The sequence below is a fragment of the Apodemus sylvaticus genome, chromosome 1, assembly GCF_947179515.1.
Source record: "Apodemus sylvaticus chromosome 1, mApoSyl1.1, whole genome shotgun sequence".
Taxonomy (NCBI): domain Eukaryota; kingdom Metazoa; phylum Chordata; class Mammalia; order Rodentia; family Muridae; genus Apodemus; species Apodemus sylvaticus.
This window is the reverse complement of record NC_067472.1, coordinates 142502315-142521757: the sequence shown is the minus strand read 5'-3', so window position 1 is coordinate 142521757 and position 19443 is coordinate 142502315. Positions and strand designations below refer to the sequence as shown.

Here is a 19443-nt window from a genome sequence, read left to right as displayed (position 1 = left end):
CATGCACCCAGTGTGCGTGACCAGGACACGTGAAGAGAGGCGGGGCATGCCTTCACGTTTGGACCAGGCTTTCCTGCTTGCTCTAGTGACTGTTGCACAGCCCTTGGTCCCTGTGGACCGTGGAGTGGAATACTGTTACTCACCCGGTGGTGTGCCTTTGATCACCAATTCTGTCATTAAAAAGATCTTAAAGTACTAATAGTGGCTATTTCTAAGTAATAATTCTGGTTAGTTCTGGTATTTCTGGAGTTAATATTTGCTTTTTGTCTCTCAGGGTTTTTCTGGTTTCTGTTGGTAAACATGAATTGACTTGCTTCCCTGTGGATACCTACCCTCATGTGCTGCACACAGACATACAGTTTTTGAAAAATCTTTTAAAAGTGTAAATGTTTTCAGGCTCTGAGTATGGGAGGTCTGCCCATCTTCTAGTGTCTTCTTTAGTTTCTTTCTTTAGTGTTTCACATTTTTCACTGGAGAGGTCTAACATCCTAGATTGCTTTATCCTAAGGTCTATAACTTCTTTTTTGAAAAAAAAAAAGTTTTTTTCCGCTTGATGGAATATAACTTTTTAAAGATGTACCCCAGTGCTTTCCTGAGTTTCTTCAGAATCCTCTATCAGGCCTCCTTTCCACCTCTAATCTGGTTAATGTGGTTCTTCCCCTCTTAGCTTGGCCCCCAGTCTGCTAGTGCTGTGTGTCTCTTCAAAGACCAACTCTGTTTCCTTGATTTTTTTATAATTGTTTTTTCTTTTCCATTTCGTTAATTTCTGCTGTAATTTTGGCTATTTCTCTCCATATGCTTATTTGAGTTTGGCCTGGTTTTTTCTCAGTCTGTCTGTCTGTCTGTCTCTTTTTGAAGCAAGATCTCTATAGAGAGAATCCAGTGTTAACCCAGGCTACCTTCAATCACATGGTACTGATGGGCTTAAGCATGCTAACTGTTGTGATTGCAGCTGTGAGCCACGGCTCTCGGATCTACTTTTTATAGTTAAACATAATTGATACTGGCAATGAAATCAAGATGCCGTGAAAGTGGAATGAGTTCTCTGTGCTGTTAATGAGAGAGGTTGCTCTGGCCTTTGGCTGATGCATGGTTTACTTCTTTGCTAGTTATCTTCATGCTTTCTCTCTTCTGTGACTTTTTCACTGCTCATAACTCATAGTTTTAGCATATCTTTTTATTTATTTAGCCAGTTCTGTCCTCAAGGTTAGCTATTGTTTGTATAGGGAAGTTAAGGTAGTCAGAAGTAGAATGTCATAACTGCGTAGTACAGTTGGTTTTTCTGTTTTAATATCAGTAAATACTTTCATTAAACATTTTAAAGATTTATTTATTTTTACTTTATGTATATTAGTACTTGCCTTTGTGTGTAAGTCATACCACACATGTGGAGGTCAGAAGACAGTTTGCAGGAGTCAGTTCTCTCTTGTGTCTCGTGAGTTCTGGGGTTCAGACTCACAGCAAGCACCCTTACCCCCTGAGCCATCTCACCAGCTCTGAAATGATCTTAAGGGGTTTTAAAATAGTATTGTGAGTGATGGAACTTTCTACACATGAATGCTAAGAGTCATATATGATGTAAGTTTCTATACATGCATGCTAAGAATCATATGCTTTATAGCTGTAAACTTAGAAACACCACTCACATTCCAGGGCTGGAGATGTGGCTCTGCATTTAAATTTAGTACTGTCTTCTGCCATTGATACCAGGCATACATGTGGGGTACAAACATGCAGGTACTCACACATGAAATAAACTTTTTAACACACCTTTCACTTCTGGAGTCCCATTTTGTTTTTGTGAAGACAATTTAGAAGATGGTTTATAAGATAAAGCTTATGAAATCTGTTCAGAGCCCAGAAGTGTATTGCAGTAAAGTGGTGGCTTTTAAGACGTTCCTGTTCATCCTCCCCACCTCCCGGCTCTCAGTGTCCCTCTCCCCACCTCACTCACACATGCACACAACATGGAGACTTGTGATCTAACTGAGTGTAGAGATAGAGGCAGGGTTAGAAAGTGGGATGTGCAGGCACTTGGAGATAGCCAGGATGTTAGGGAGGGGCCGGAGCACGGGCTGGGGCGGTACTGTGCCCAGTACAGCTTCATCTCAGTACTCAAAGTACTCAGTAACTCAGTACTTAGTAACCAAAGGTAAGCAGGGATGTAAGGCCAAAATGGGTAGCTATGTGTTTGGCCGTGTAAGTAATCTGGAAGGGAGAATTTAAACTGGGTAATGAAATAGAGTTAAAGACATAAAAGTTTCGGTACTGTTTCTCAGGTGAAGTACTCACTTAAAATGTGTGTGTACAAATGAGCAAGATAAACAGAATCAACATACATGATTAATTGAGGGGAAATGGTCTTACCATAAATGAACTTTGTGGTTTCTTCCTTTTGGTTAGAAGCACTAGACACAATCCATGGATTGTTAATAAAACATAAGTTACCCATTTGATTTCTTTCTCATTTGAAACTTAAGAATAATACTTTTAGTAATGACTTCCCCATGAAAGTCTCCGTTACCACACAGAAGGCAAGTGGCACCCTGCTTTTAAGTTAATCCCATCTGGACCAAGTGCAGGGCAGTCCCGGGTCAAGGCCTAGGTGGGCATCTGACTGCAGGTGCCCATGAGGAAGAGCAGGCAGCAGGACTTGTCCTTGTCGTGATTGTCCTTCTTGCAGGGGTCCTCCCTTGCTGGGACTCCCGCATGCCACACACAGTGATTGCAGGGTGGGCTCCACAGCCCAGAGAACATGTTTTCTTAGGAAAGGCTCACATCACCCAGCATGGACGACTGGCTCTTTTTCCTGCCAGCAATGCCCATCATCCACGTCACATAGGCTGCTTTCCAGCCTGTCCTAAATCCTAACCCAAACTTAGAGATCAACCTTGAAGCTCATCAACTTCTGTTCAAAAATTTTAAGTAGCATCACTCACTGAAATCTTACTGCTGATGCTGTTAAAATCTGTATGTATCTAGTCTGGAGGCTTACAGTGACTCCCAACAAGGAGACTGTCATGGTGCTTTTGTGTGGTTGCTTGTTCCTGGGTATGTGATCGGCTTGGCCTGGGGCTAGCCCTGGCTACTCTTTGCTCCTGAAAGTGCTATTATGCGGAGATGGGGCTCTGAGTGCCCTTTCTTTCACTCCCTTCCCTCTCACTGCCTGGGATCTCTGCTCAGAGTCCAGCCTGCTGGAGAGGCCTTCTCTGACTCACAGGTGGAAACTACACCCGTCTCTGCTGCTGTTTCATTTCTTTGTAGTTCTACAAAGCTCTAGTCACCATCTAAAATGTTACTGGTTATTACATGAGCTCTTAGAAAGGAGGCCATCATCTCCTGTTCTCTGGGTGAAGCCAGGTCTGGAGACCTGGTTATATGTGGTCTTCTGATTTCAGGGGTCAGCCCTGACCAAGCCAGGCAGTAACTGTGGTGTGTGCAAGGTGCTGAACCCAGTATAGATGCATCATATCCTTCATGTAAAGCACAGACAGTAAGTGTACACCTCACAGAATGTCATTACTACATGGTGGCAAGGGCTGGATACAGCTCCCAAGAAATGTTCCTTGTCCAGGTACCTTTATCAGTTGTTTAACTTCAGTTAGGGTAAGGAAATGATAATGACCTTGAAAACAAAACAAACCTCTGAATGGTTACAGAGCCAACTGTCATTTCCAAAAGGTTATGTACCAAAGGAAGGAAAGGCTGTTCTGGATGACTGACTGTGGGGAAGGGAAGGCTGTGCTGGATGACTGTGCGGGGAAGGGAAGGCTGTGCTGGAAGGCTGTTCTGGATGACTGACTGTGGGGAAGGGAAGGCTGTGCTGGATGACTGTGCAGGGAGGGGAAGGCTGTGCTGGATGACTGACTGTGGGGAAGGGAAGACTGTGCTGGATGACTGTAGGGAGGGGAAGGCTGTGCTGGATGACTGACTGTGGGGAAGGGAAGGCTGTGCTGGATGACTGTGCAGGGAGGGGAAGGCTGTGCTGGATGACTGACTGTGGGGAAGGCTGTGCTGGATGACTGTGCAGGGAGGGGAAGGCTGTGCTGGATGACTGTGCAGGGAAGGAAAGGCTGTGCTGGATGACTGTGCGGGGAAGGGAAGACTGTGTTGGATGACTGTGCAGGGAGGGGAAGGCTGTGCTGGATGACTGTGCGGGGAAGGAAAGGCTGTGCTGGATGACTGTGCGGGGAAGGGAAGACTGCTGGATGACTGTGCAGGGAAGGGAAGGCTGTGCTGGATGACTGACTGTGTGGGGAAGGGAAGACTGTGCTGGATGACTGTGTGGGGAAGGGAAGGCTGTGCTGGATGACTGTGCGGGGAAGGGAAGACTGTGCTGGATGACTGTGCAGGGAAGGGAAAGCTGTGCTGGATGACTGACTGTGTGGGGAAGGGAAGACTGTGCTGGATGACTGTGTGGGGAAGGGAAGGCTGTGCTGGATGACTGTGCGGGAAGGGAAGGCTGTGCTGGATGACTGTGCGGGGAAGGGAAGGCTGTGCTGGATGACTGTGCGGGGAAGGGAAGACTGTGCTGGATGACTGTGCGGGGAAGGGAAGGCTGTGCTGGATGACTGTGTGGGGAAGGGAAGACTGTGCTGGATGTGGGGAAGGGAAGGCTGTGCCAGATGACTCTGCAGAGAAGGGACGGCTGTGCTGGATGACTGTGTGAGGAAGGAAAGGCTGTGCTGGATGACTGTGCAGGGGTGACCTTCTGTCTAGCACACGCATGTGTTTTCAAGATGACAGGTGTGTGCCCACCGTATTTGGCCATCTCACTGTCAGCATCTGTATTCGCCCTCATATGTTGTCTTTACCACTTTTGAGTTGGTTTTCTTGTCCAGCATTAGAATCCCTGAGCGTTTTGACTTGAACAGTAACTCACCTGGTAAGTCTTATTCAGATATTTCTCTTTGTAGCCCTGGCTCACCTGGAATTCACTGTGTAGACCAGACTGGCCCACAGAGATCACCAGGCTCTGATACTGTCTTTTTGTGATAGAAGTTTCTTACTCTAATAAAATCTATTTGATTAAACAATTGATTCTTTGCCTTTTGAGAGTTGTGACTTTGGATTTCTATTCAAGTGGTTGTTGAGAGACCTAGACTTTCTTGTGGGTAATTTCCTTTTAGGTCTGTGATCATTTTGAGTCACTTTTTTTTTTTTTTTGATGAGGAGTGTCTACTTTCATTGTTTTGTGCCTGTGGAAGTCCAGTTCCAGATTCCAGTTTCCGTGGAAATTATGTGTTGATTTCTCTTTTCTTTTGTGTGTTGCCCTTTTGCCTTTGTTGTTTGGTTTTTTTTTTTGTTTCTTAATGCATATATACACACACACACTCATATATTTTAAATTAAAATATAATTATGCCATTTCTTCTTTCCCTTTCCTCTGTCCAACCCTTCCTACACATCCTCTCTTATATACCTAAACACATAAATACAACCTAGTTAGTCTGTATAAAGTTACTTGTATACATGTGATTTCAGGGTTGGAACGGAGGCTTTTTACTGGGGAGGACTATTTCTCCCTCTACATTTTTTAGTTGCTCTTAGTCACTATGTAGGGTTGAAGCCTCATATGATTTCCCCTGGCATCATCATGCCTGTTGGCGCTGTTCTTATTTAGGTCTGATTTATGCCGCCACGATAATAAGATTTCATGGAGGTAACTTCAGAGCTTTCTGCTCCTCTGATTCTTAGACTATTTCCTTTGGACATGACTGTCTAAAGGACAAGTCTTAGGCTGTAGATTATCAGTTGGGCTGGACACCCGCCGTCATTTGTGCTCTCTGCCTTTGGGTTGGTTTTGTTTTCCTGTGATGGTTTCCATCTATTGTAAAGAGGGGGTTTCCTTAATGAGGGGTGAGGGCTACACTTATCTGTGGGTATAAGGACAGATATTTAGGATGTAGTTAGGGACTATTCTGGTTTAGTAAAATGGTAGCTATAGGTTCACTGGCCCTAGGTACTTAGTTAGCCTTCCGGTACCAAGCATGATTTCACACTTGTCAAGTGTGCCCGAAATCTAATCAGAGAACTGTTGGTTATCACCAATGTACAGTCCCTTGTTGTTTATTATTTTAGTTCACGGGCTCATAACTGGATGTGACTGTTGGTTTCTTCCTTCCTTGGAAGCTCACATGGTGTTTTCTCACACCTCCAGATCCCATATCCAAAGTACATGGTATCTTGAGCAATATGGACTTAGCTTCTGCCCCTGGGAGGCAACCCAGAGGAACATATCAACTTATTTGAGGGGATTCTCTTGGACAGCCCTGCCTAGGAGCTCAAAAGAGGGGCCTTCGTGCTAGTTGAGGTTTTGTTACATAGTAAATGGCTCGTAGGGTGAGCATTCAGCCCAGATGGAAACATTTTATTTCAACTCTGTGTGTGAGTGTGTGTGTGTGTGTGTGTGTGTCCCACCTGCCCCCACCCATGCAGGGTAGAGACACTTAGCAGATAATGGAAGTATTTACTGATAGTTCTGCTTTTAATGCATGACATTGAAAAGAGAGTTTTTGAGGTAAGAGCTGGGGTGCTCCCAGCCCCTGCAAACTCTTTGGGCATCCATTTCAGTGTGCCAATTAAAGACATACGCTGAAGAGACTTAGTGTGGCCATGCTGGCGAAAAGGAACAGATAGAGGAGTCCAGGGACCCAAAGTCTATCTTTGGTGTACAGATGTTTCCCTAGATCTAAGTAGAGGAAGGATTGCTCGAGGGGACAAGATGTTTCTTAAAAGATGATTTGCTTCTGCTCAGATCCAAAGCAGGTAGAGGAAATTGTGAGGGGATGACCTGTCTTTTTGCCTTGGGCCAAAGTAAAGTAGTTTGACAGACACAAGACAAGGCAGAGATGTCCTTATATACTTTTAATTCCCATTAACGCCGAGTGAGGACAATGCCCTGGCAAAATTAGCTTCTAAGTGCGTGTTTCTGAACAGAGTGAGGCAGGTCTCTCCAGTTTGGGCTGTGCCTCTGGCCTGTGGGGCTTGAGGGGGGGGGGGGCTGCCATGTGTTTGTTCCCTACACTTTGCTCTCAGAGGCCCCACACAGGGTCTTCAGATGCAAATGCCATGCATGTATTTTTATCTTTTTTTTATTGGTTGGCTTTGAGTTGGGATATAACACTTGATAAAATCTATAAACTAGAATAGCACAAAATAAATATGTAGAATGAAATTTATAATAAAAAAAAATCCTGGAGATCCATGACCTGTAGACTGTCATATTTGACCTGTAGATGTTGTCTTTTTATCTTTCTCATCCCTCTCTCCCCACTACACTTCTAATTTGATAGTTTTTCACAAAAGAACTAGAGTTGTGCCTTCCTCTAGATCTGACCCTCCTGTGTGCTCATGCGTCTGCTCCCACCCCATCTCCCCACCCCACTTCTCCCTGTAACTTGTGTTCCGTTTGGATGTTGTTCGGCTTTGGTTTGGCAACCCCCTCTGCCAGAACTGGAGTCATTCAGTCCTGCAGAGGTACTTGCTGTGTTGCTACCTGGCCCATATGGACTAGAGTGATACACAGTGCTTTGAGGAAGCTGTGAGGATTGGGTCCTGGCACTGGGTAATTTATGTTAGGGCCCTTCCTAGGTACCCTTCTAGCAAGCCAGGCCCCACCCACCTTATCCTTTTTCTTTGCTGGACCTTTGAGATTCTCACAAATCTCAAAGGCCCAGCAAAGAAATGGTTCTGCACAGTGCCATCCAGGAGAGGGTAAATACTTGATCCACATCTGGATAGGACTTTTCATTAGAAGATAGTTTTATGTATAATTGATCTACACCACATGACTGCTTCTTTAGTTGATAATAATGATGGGGTAGGGATGAAAATGACAAACACACATTTCCTCTGACATGGACTCTGACATGAAGCCAGAGGGGTGCAGTGAACTCTGGAGAGTGAATGTGAGCAATGGAGACCACTACATTAGACAGCGTCAGGGGAACCCAGCACTGTCTACCAACCATGCAAAAGTTAGCCAAAGACGTGATGTTCCAGAGCTCAGGTGACCTAGATGGATGGGGCTCTAGGCAGTTTTCTGACCTCAGGGTTATGTTAACCCTATCATGTGATTGCTTAAACCAAGGGACCGCCACTCACAGAACCCTTTGTTCTGTAGTCCAGTGTTGTGCGTGCTGTATTACACAAAGGACTTACGTCCTACCAGCACCTTTTGTTTAACTTTACCAAGCTCAAGTCTCGATGACTTTGAAATGGGCCAGGCTTCTCTACTAAATATTCAGATTTCTGAATTGGACTCTAATCAGTGAGGCTCAAAACAGTTCTTTTTGTTTTGTTTTGTTTTGTTTCGAGATAGGTTTTCTCTGTGTAGCCCTGGCTGTCCTGGAACTCACTCTATAGACCAGGCTGGCCTCGAACTCAGAAACCCACCTGCCTCTGCCTCCCAAGTGCTGGAATTAAAGGCATGTGCCACCACTGCCCAGCCATAGTTCATAATTTTTACCATTACAAGCTCAGTTTAATTCCCATGAAAATTTTAGTTTTATGAATGAAATATTTAAAATGCAAAGTACATACTCCTTGAATTTAATGGAATGAAAATTGGCAACACTAACACAAAACTAATTAGGGGAGAACTAAGAGGGATGTGTGGGATAACCTTATGCCCCAAGAGCCTGGAACAGCTCAGTGCGTGCTAAGCAGCTGACCTAGTTATTAACATATGCCTACTTTCAAAAGTTCTGCTTTGGGGCATGAATTATCTGGAAATGCTGCCATGTAAGGATATGGATTTAAATATCTAAAATGTGGGAGTGGCTATTTAAATTATTATTGTTAAATTGATATTGTTTTGAAGCCATTTTTTTTTTTAGAACAAAAGGATAAGAAAGTTTTGCATAATGGAACTCTAATCCAGACAAGCAAATGTCCATCTGGAGCAGCGCTAGCATACTAATGTGCTGTATTTACTGAGGCGCAGAGATGTAAACAGCTCACGGGAAGAACAAGGGCCTAGTGAGCATGTTGGCTTTTGTTGCTGAGGACACGGGATACTTGCTAATGAAAACTCTAGAAGGCATTTACTGGGGAAGATTAGATGTGGGCAGTTGATGGCTGTTCCCAGCTGTGCTGCAAGTTCCTGGGAATAGCATGACCTTGGAATTGCTCCGCTTTGGTTTACAACCGAGTGGCACAGGATCCTGAGATATCTTAGTGCAGGGAGATGCCTCTGCTGGAGCCAAGCTGGTAGAGGTACTTTGTGAAACAAAGAATAAGGGCTGTTTCAACGCTGGAACTTAACCCATAAGTTTTTAAATGGTTTAAACATTTACAAAGAGTTCTGTGATTTTTTTAAAATAAGGAATAATCTTATAATTATTAGATAAAAAGATTTTCATTAGCTAGTGTTTTCTTTACTAAGTACCTTTTAACTTTCTGTTACAGTTTTCTTTTTTGGGGGGGTGGTTTGGGTTTGGGTTTTGGTTTTTGGAGCCAGGGTTTCTCTATGTAACCCTGGCTGTCCTGGAACTTGCTTTGTCGACCATGCTGACCTCTTGACTTCTAATTCAGAGACCTGCCTGCCTCTAAAGTGCTGGGGTTAAAAGCATGCACTACCATCACCTGGCCTTTTTTTTTTTTTTAAGATTTATTTATTTATTCTATGTAAGTACACTGTAGCTGTCTTCAGACACACCAGAAGAAGTTGTCAGATCTCATTACAGGTGGTTGTGAGCCACCATGTGGTTGCTGGGATTTGAACTCAGGACCTTTGGAAGAGCAGTCAGTACCCTTAACCGCTGAGCCATCTCTCCAGACCCACCACCTGGCCTTATAGTGTTCTTCTTAACATTTCAAATTATAAGTTATTAATGTACTGTGTGATAATAAAATGCTCTTAAACTCTAAATTTGTTGTGTGTGTGTGTGCGTGTGTGCATATGTACAAATATTTATTTAGATGGTGTCTGACTATATAGCCTAGATTGCCTGGACCTCCTGAATACTGGGATTACAAACATGTATCACCATGCCAGGTTTAAAAAGACCTCCTTTCGAGTAGGGTCTCATGTAGTCTAGGCTGGCCCTTGACTGGCTATGTACACCAAGGATGAACTTGGACTTCCAATCCCCTGCCTTCACCTTTTGAGTGTCAGTATTGTAGGTATTCCCACCATGTCCAGTTTTGTGCTGTACTAGGATTGAACCCAAGGCTCTGTGCATCTCAGTCAAGCATTCTACATCTTAGCTCTCAAAATGTTTTAACAAAAGACATTACATGTTTGTTATTCCTGAGGTATAAAATGAACTGTATGAATCTCATGTTCTTAATTATTTTTATTTTCTAGAAAAATTGGAGTTTTTTTTTATAGGCTAGAAACTATTAAAGACTATGTTGTCACCTATTAGTTCTCCCAGTGTCAGCAGCAGTGGCTGAGGAGAACTTCAGCTTACTTCAGGGGAGTGACAGCGTATTTGTATTAGCAGAAAAGTAATTCATATAATTCTGCTTCTTCAGGGCAGGATTTTTTTAGCCTGTTGAATTATTTGTGAAATTGGCTGGAGTTCAGAAATTAAATCTTACTTGCATTTTTCCTGCTGAGTTATTTGGAGATGAGCGTTGGGCTAGCCATAACTTGACAGAAAGGAAAGTGAACAGAAAATACCAGTGTTTTGCTTACTGACCAGTCATTTCTCACTGAAATGTCTTTAAGACCACAATGGTTCCACTTCATCGCTCACATCTACAGCGTACTCTGTTACACTCAGCTGTGTGAGCTGCGTGGTTCTGTGAGAAAAGGCTGCACTGTGTAGCCCTGGCCTGCAACTAGCCTGCTTCTGCTTCTCAAGTGCTGGCATTAGAGTCATATGCCACCACTCTGGCTCCGAGTCAGGTGTTCGTAAAGATGAAGGGGAATCTAAGCCTCAGCAGAGACACTAGAAACCAGTGGACTTGCAAAGATAATAAAAAACATAATTTGAGGAGAACTTTGTAATTGCTGCTAAAGCCAAATACAGATGCTGAAGTATGACATACGCACCGGCAAAGCCCTGAAATCAGTGGATGTGTTCAGGTGGATGGTGACTCTCTCAGCTCTGCCATATACAGACCTGGCAGGATGGGGACCAGTATGAGGCCGGCAAGATCCTCCCTCCTTCCCTTCCTCCCTTGTTCCCTCCCTCCTTCTCTTCCTTCCTTCCTTCTTCCCACAAATGATTTCTAAACTTTTCTAGCCTGGTTTTTGCCTACTCACTTTTTGTCTTAGGTTACACTAATTCTTATTCTTAATTTCGTGTGTGTGGTGTGTGTGTGTGTGTGATATGCATGCATGTTGTGTATGTACATCCTCTCCATCTGTCTGTCTGTCTGTCTGTCTCGTGTGTGTGTGTGTGTGTGTGTGTGTGTCTGTGTGTGTCTGTGTGTGTGTGTGTCTGTGTGTGTGTGTATGTGTGATATGCATGCATGTTGTGTATGTACACCCCATCTGTCTGTCTGTCTCATGTGTGTGTGTGTGATATGCATGCATGTTGTGTATGTACACCCCCCATCTGTCTGTCTCGTGTGTGTGTGTGTGTGTGTGTGTGTGTGTGTGTGTGATATGCATACATGTTGTATATGTACATCCCCCCCCCCCGTCTGTCTGTCTGTCTGGTGTGTGTGTGTGTGTGTGTGTGTGTGTGTGTGTGTGTGTGTGTGTGTGAGGGTACATATGTACAAAGGCCCAAGGTCCACACAGGGTATCCTTCTCAATCTCTTTCCCATCTGTTGCACGGAAAGTAGGGTCTCGCCGATTGGCTGCTGTTTGGACTGGCCTTGCTAGTCAGCTTGCTCTGGAGTCCTCAGCTCTGCCTCCGGCAGGCACACTAACTACTGGCACCACCATGCCCACCAAGCTTTTAGTGGGTTCTACACTCCAGCCCTTGCATTTGTGGACTGTCTTACCTTTCTATTCCTTGTTCATTTTGAAGGTAACATACCTCTCAGTAACTTTTTTGGTAAGTCTGACAAACCCTTGATGGCTCCTCCCCAACCTCTGAGAATTAGAAGGAGCTATTGCCTGCCTGCCTCTCAGCCTCAGCCCTTCCGGATGAGGCTTTGTCCAGGCTTGAGGTGGCTGCTAGGTAGGCTGACTGACAAGTGTGCCAGCTGAGCCCTGCAGGCAGGTCTTGGCATAGCTCGTAGCCCAGTTGTGTGGATGCCCACACCCTCCTCACGTGGTGCATCTGCTCCTGTTTGCTTCATCTCCACCAGGCTCTCAGGAATCATGGGACTTGCTGAGAGTTAAGATTATTCTAGGAGTGTGTTGTGTTTCCCTCAGTGTCTTTGTGTAAAAGTTTCATTTGGTTGCAGTTGCAATAAATACACAGAAGAAATCCCTCAAACAGCACAGGGGCCACTAGCCACTCAGAGTGTGGACTTTATTGTTGTTGTTCACTTTGTCTTCAACCTCACTTATTTTTATCTTGTAATGAACTTACTTGTTTAAGAGATAGATATAACACAAGATTCCCTCCAGTCAAACTCTAAGGCCCCTAGAGCAACTTGACTCAGCTTTAAAATTCTCAGCCTATTTTAATGCTTCCATAGCCTGTTGGTGAATACTTTCCCCATACCATATTCTATCATTACTAGGTACTAGATAAATCCTACCTAGACTCTAGAAACTGGGGAAGTGTGGCAAAAGGTAGTCTCTAAGTCACTTTAGAAACATGTTATTCTGGCAAATCTGTAAGAAGTAATTGGCCATACAGAGAAAAAAATCAAACAACCTTGGGAGTACACTGCAAAGAGGGAGTCTGTTGGCACCTACCTTCCCACATGTAGGATATTGTCCAGATAGAATAAAATCAAATTATGGTAGGAATTATAAATAATACCATAAAGACAGCCTGGAAGGACATGTGTTTTTCTTTAAAAGTGCTAATGCTCTTAGATTTGAAAATACATCGTGGTTAGAGGATTCCAACCTTATCTGTATGCACTATTTGCATATTTAATGTATCACATTAGCCTTTATTGATAATTTAACATTGAAATCATTCAACAACTTCTCAATATCTTGCTATGCTTAAAGGTTTACTACTTTAAGATGCTTATATATATCTGACAGATTATATATATCTGTCAGATATATATAAGCATCTTAAAGCATGTCAGGCCCTAGGTGGGACTCTGGAGACAGTCGGTAACGTCAGAGCCTTCTAGTCCTAAGACTTGGTTGTGTAGGCATGCTGAATTGTGCCCCTTGCTTTTTGGATCAAGTATTACTGTCTTCTCTTGTGTTAAAGAGGCATATTCTTCACAATAATCTAGGAAAAGAAAGGTGCAAGAGATATGTGATCGTGCATTAACTGGAGATCTTTTCTTTATCCTTTCTTGATGGATAGTTTAGCTGGGAAGGAAAATGTTCATTGAGGATGGTTTTTCCTTTCCCTGCTTTGGAAAACATTGTATTAGCAGGAATATCTACATCTGTTATCATTCTAGCTTCTGAGTATTTGAACATTCACGGGCGGGGGTGGGGTGGGGAGTGCAGTGTGGTGCAGTGTTCTTGTAGATGTCAGAAGACAGCTTTATGGGGTCAGTTCTTCCACCTCCTGCCCTGACATGACATTCAGAGGTCAGACCCAGGTCATCAGGCTCACCTGGCACAAACTTCATACTGACCCCCTCACCAGATCCCTCTTGACCTCCTTGAGATGTTTTTAGTTGTTTTGTTCTTGGCATTCTAACTCACATTCCTTATGCCAAGTACTTAGGGCCCGACCAAGTGCATAGGTCCTGGAATTCTGAATCCATTAGGATGATCCACTAGAATGCTTATTGCATGGTTATCCCAGGTTCCTTGGGAGATTCTTTACTGTTGTGAACACTGTTCCCCTTTTATCTATTGTAAGTTTAATTTCAAGGTCTTTTCTCTGCTCTCCCTTTCTGTATTAGGCGTCTCAGGATGGACTTAGGTTGTTATAATTTTTCCTTTGTTTGCTACATTGTTTGTTTCTGTCTTTCCCTGGGGAGTACCTTTCAGTGGTCCTCAGCTGATAATCCTCTTTGTAAGGAGTAACTCATGGGCCTGGAGAGATGTTTCAGTGACTTAAGAGCACTGGCTGCTCTTCCAGAGGTCCTAAGTTCAATTCCCAGCAACCACATGGTGCCTCCCTACCATCTAAAATGGAATCCTCTAGCATGCAGGGGTATAAATAGATGAGTACATACACCACACACACACACACACACACAGTTGAGGAGTGGGGTCCTACTACAGTTCAGAGTCTCTGTGGCCCCGCTGACAGACTTGCACCTTACTCCTGCTCTGGCACACAGTTACTTTTTTTATGGTTTTGATCGTGAGCATAGCTTTTAATGGCTGCACTATTCCTCCAGCTCTCAGTTAATTTTTAGGGAAAGTAAGCTGGAGTTACGTGATTTAGAATCAAGAAGTGACTACTGATAAGGAAAATAGCCTGTAGATAATCGATTTCCTTCAGAAATAAGTATTGCAAGTGATGATCCTCATTTTTAGTGTTGAGATACATTTCTCTTGCCTGCCAATCGTAGTTCAGTCACAACCCTTGGTAGATACTCCCTGGTGCATTTTTAACAAAAGTGTGCCATCACTAGATGACAGAACGGCTTGGAATGTGTCCGTGCAGACTCTGGTGTCTCCAGCTTCTCCTCTGCTTCCTGCCTCTATGGTTCCTGACTATGGACAGAGAGCCTGGAACCTTGCTGTCCTAGACCGTCAGCTCTTCTGTTCTTCTGTGTCCCCCTCATCCATGTCACTGTGGCTCCCTAGCTTCGGGAGGTGGCTGTTGGCCTCCGTCCTCCTTCACTTGACTTCGCTTCCTCAGGAAGTAGGGACAGCTCTCAGGTGCAGCGACCTGAGACATATTCTTGACCCATTCTCTTCATGTTGTGTTCATTCCTTTATTTCCTTTCATAGAGACATTTGAGAGGAGACAGGGCAAATCATGCAAGTTCTGACAGCCATATTTTAGCCATAACCCTCCAGTTACCTTCTCAGAATGCCCCTTGGGCTGCCGTGTGGGACAGATTCCCTACCAGACTTGAATTTGAAGTCAGAGGGAGGGAGAGGGTCTGAGATCCCCTGGCAGGGAGAGGAACTGTACATGCTCCTGACTGTTCTTGTCTAGTTTAGAAAGCCAAATCAATGCTTTGGATGCTTTTATTCTTAGAAATATCATCTTTCAATAATTTTAATATTTCCTGTTTACTGTTTACGTTTGGAAGTGATAAGTAGAAGGAGTGGCGATAGGGCATGTATTGGTGCACGTGCACGTCAGTGGTTCTGATCAGAGCTTTGCAGCTGGTGCTCACCGTGCTCACCACGCTCACCACGCTCACCGTGGCAGAATTCCCTACCGTGTGGGGTCCCGTGGAGTCAGCCTGGTGTCCAGTGGCTTCTGGGAAGTGGGAGCCATGCCATTGCAGAGTTTAGAGGCCCAGTTACCTTCAGGGCTTATGGTTATGAAATATGTTTATGACTATGAAATATGAGGGAAATTTAGCACCTGTAAAGGAATTTTCTAAATTTCAGTCCTCATTTTGAATTCTGGAGTCTGTTGCTGTGGCGCTGCCCTGCAGTTAGGAAGTGATGGGTAGGAGCTGCTGCCAAGGTGGGGAGGTTGTCTCACCCCAGCAGCTGGGTGCATCTGAAGTTGCTTGGCCAGTTACTCCTCTGGCCCAGCCATGTGTCGCGGAGGAGTGGGATCAGGCAGTGTGCCTTGCGTCTCTGAAGTTCTCTCAGCAAGCCTGAAGTGTTTTTTTATAGTAGGGGGCCTGAGAGGCACAGTTGTACCCACTGTGCACTATGATCCATTTGCAGAGCAGCAACAAGCAAAAGTCCAGCACATATGGTGGCCCCGCAGTACACTGGTCCCCTGTGCGTTCCTGAGTACAGTTGGCCTTTGCTCTCCTGAATTAGATGGACTGTTTTAAATGCTTTTGTAATCTCTTTTAAGTTTCATTTTCTTTATGGCGTTGTTTTATTTATTTTTATTTTTTGAAACAGGATCTGGTTATATACCTGATTGTCCTGGAACTCACTATGTAAACCAGGCTGGCCTTGAACCTATGGAGGAGATCCATCTGCCCCTGCCTTCGGGGTCCTGGGATTAGAGGTGTGTGATACCACACCTGGCCATCTATTTCTTTTTTAAAAAGAAGCTTGTGTTGATGTTGTTCATAACAACCACAAAATATGTCACCTGCAGAGCTTTGCTCTACAGACCTAAAGCTGCAGCGCTCATAATCTTGGGCAGGGTCCATTCATTAGCTAATAAGCCTCATTGAGATGTTTCATTAAGCTATTCCTATCCATTAACTTCCCATCTTATGCAGTTGCTACTGACTGGGTGAGTCTAGGCCTTCTGTGTGCCGTTCCCTTGTGTTCAGGGTTAGTGGTTATAAGGAGATACAAGGATGGAGTGACACTCACATATGCAATTCTAAACCAGAGTCTTTTCTTTCCTTAACAGATGCAGCAGCTTTTTTACGAGAATTATGAACAGAACAAGAAAGGGTACATTAGAGATCTCCACAGCAGTAAAATCCACCGAGCGATCACCTTACACCCCAACAAAAACCCACCCTACCAGTACCGGCTGCACAGCTACATGCTCAGCCGCAAGATCGCAGAGCTGCGCCATCGCACCATCCAGCTCCACCGGGAGATCGTCTTGATGGGCAGGTACAGCAGCTCGGAGATCCACAAGGAAGACCTCCAGCTGGGCATCCCACCCTCCTTCATGCGCTTCCAAGCCCACCAGCGAGAGGAGATCCTGGAGTGGGAGTTTCTGACTGGGAAATACTTATATTCAGCCACCGATGGCCAGCCTCCCCGGAGGGGGATGGACTCAGCACAGAGGGAGGCCCTGGATGACATTGTCATGCAAGTGATGGAGATGATCAATGCCAACGCCAAGACCCGGGGGCGCATCATCGACTTCAAGGAGATCCAGTATGGCTACAGGCGTGTGAACCCCATGTACGGGGCAGAGTACATTCTGGATCTGCTGCTCCTGTATAAGAAGCACAAGGGGAAGAAGATGACGGTCCCTGTGAGGAGGCATGCGTACCTGCAGCAGACCTTCAGCAAGATCCAGTTTGTGGAGCACGAGGAGCTGGACGCACAAGAGCTGGCAGACAGAATCAACCAGGACTCTGGGTCCCTGTCATTCCTGTCCAATTCCCTGAAGAAGCTTGTTCCCTTCCAGCTTCCTGGATCCAAGATGGAGCACAAAGAGCCCAAAGAAAAGAAGATAAACATCCTGATTCCTTTGTCTGGACGCTTCGACATGTTTGTGAGGTTCATGGGTAACTTTGAGAAGACATGTCTCATTCCAAATCTGAACGTGAAGCTGGTCATTCTGCTTTTCAATTCTGACTCCAATCCTGACAAGGCCAAGCAGGTTGAACTGATGCGGGACTACCGAGTCAAGTACCCTAAAGCTGACATGCAGGTTCTGCCTGTGTCTGGAGGGTTTTCAAGAGCACTGGCTCTAGAAGTAGGCTCTTCCCAGTTTAATAATGAGTCTTTGCTCTTCTTCTGTGATGTGGACCTGGTGTTTACAGCGGAATTTTTACAGAGGTGCAGAGCTAACACAGTGCTGGGGCAGCAGATCTATTTCCCAATCATCTTTAGCCAGTACGATCCAAAGATTGTTTATAGTGGGAAGGTTCCCAGTGACAACCATTTTGCCTTTACTCAAAAAACCGGCTTCTGGAGAAACTATGGGTTTGGCATTACTTGTATTTATAAGGGAGATCTTGTCAGAGTGGGTGGTTTCGACATCTCCATCCAAGGCTGGGGGCTGGAGGACGTGGACCTCTTCAACAAGGTTGTCCAGGCAGGCTTGAAGATATTCAGGAGCCAGGAGGTTGGAGTCGTTCACATCCACCACCCTGTCGTCTGTGACCCTAATCTGGATCCCAAACAGTATAAGATGTGCTTGGGGTCAAAGGCATCAACATTTGGGTCCACGCAGCAGTTGGCCGAAATGTGGCTAGAAAAGAATGACCCCAGTTACAGCAAAGGCGGCAGCCACGGCTCTGCCAGGACAGCGTGACTCCGGCCCCACTGCGAAGGACCTTTTTAATTGCCTAATTTATTTTTAAAAAATTTTTGTATAATCAGTTTTTGAAGTCCATACAAGGATATATTTTCCAAGTGGTTTTCTTACACACGACTCCTTTAAAATTAAGCTTTTTGAACAAAACTGTGATCAATGTTTGCCTTTGAACACACCTTGCTGAACACTATGTAGTACCGGCTTAATCCTGACTTGAAGCATACTCGATGAACAAAACTTTTATATAAGAATTTTTTGGTCTTTGGTTTTTACATTTCTTTTCCAGACAACTCCCCTTTCTCTATAATCCTGAGGCAGAAAACTCGAACATTCCTAAGAAGTATTATCATCGTGATAAGAACACTGTAACCCTGGTCGATGTTCTGATGAGACTGTTAGCCTGTCTCTGGTAAATGTTCCGCTGTGACTGTTAAACCTGTCACCTTTGCACAAACTCCACCTTTTTCCCTTTTTTTTTTTTTATAACTGTTTTTGGTTTTTTTTAAGCCATCCTGAGTTCTAGTCACAAAGTAGGCAATGTGACGTGATAGTAGTTGTATTGTCACTCTGTCCAGGACAGCTTTCCACATTAGATTACCCCACACACACCATGCTCCACCCACTGCGGTCACACAGGCTTTCCCAGCCAGCGGGGGATGGTAGGAAGCACAGAGGTGCTGACCCCACTGAAATCCCTCGGCCTCAGGGGACCTGGCCCTGGAGTCCAAGAAGGACTTTGCATTTTCTCTGCCCTGACCCTTCTCTTTAGAGGGTGCAGTATTATTTACGGTGACAGAGTGACTGTTAGTGATGTGATGAATGCAAGCTAAACAGACAAACCCCTAATGGAAATGTGAGGGAAACTGGGACTCTATGTTCTGTCCTGTATTGTGGATGGAGACGACTGCTTCATTTTTTAATTACTGGGTTTTCTATCTTGTTATCTGAAATACCTTTAATTTATTTAATACCCATTGTTTAGATTTCTGCCATTTTGAGTACTTGTCAGTTACTAGTATTTATGTGTACCATGAGTGTGGTTAGAATGTTTTATTTGCAGTAAACTGATCTCCAAAGATTTCCTTTTGAAAACACCTTTTCCTCATCCTTAATTTTTACATTCCCGTCTTACTAAAGATTAAGTGTTCTTTGATAATTTTGGTGCTCATGTGTTTTGGGGACAAAGGTGAAATGAGTCTGTTGTTACACCAGAGTGTTTGTTTTCAACTCACAGATCCAATGTGCCTTAATAATTTGTTTTCATTTAGAGTTCAGACAGCCGATAGATTTTCCATTTTTAATATACATCGTTGGAGATCTGCTTATTTGTAAATAGCCTATTGCACATTCGAACAAATAAACCAGTGGACAGTATTTTTCTATTGTA

The 19443-nt window shown here is 44.3% G+C and overlaps 1 protein-coding gene across 1 annotated transcript in view; it reads left to right on the top strand.

Annotated features, from left to right (window-relative positions):
* Chsy1 (chondroitin sulfate synthase 1) overlaps nt 1-19443 on the top strand; it is a 66315-nt gene extending 46872 nt beyond the window's left edge. Inside the window, exon 3 of the mRNA XM_052161152.1 lies at nt 16464-19443. Coding sequence (XP_052017112.1) covers nt 16464-18053 — 1590 coding nt within the window. The 3' untranslated portion in view covers nt 18054-19443. The remainder of the gene's footprint in view (nt 1-16463) is intronic.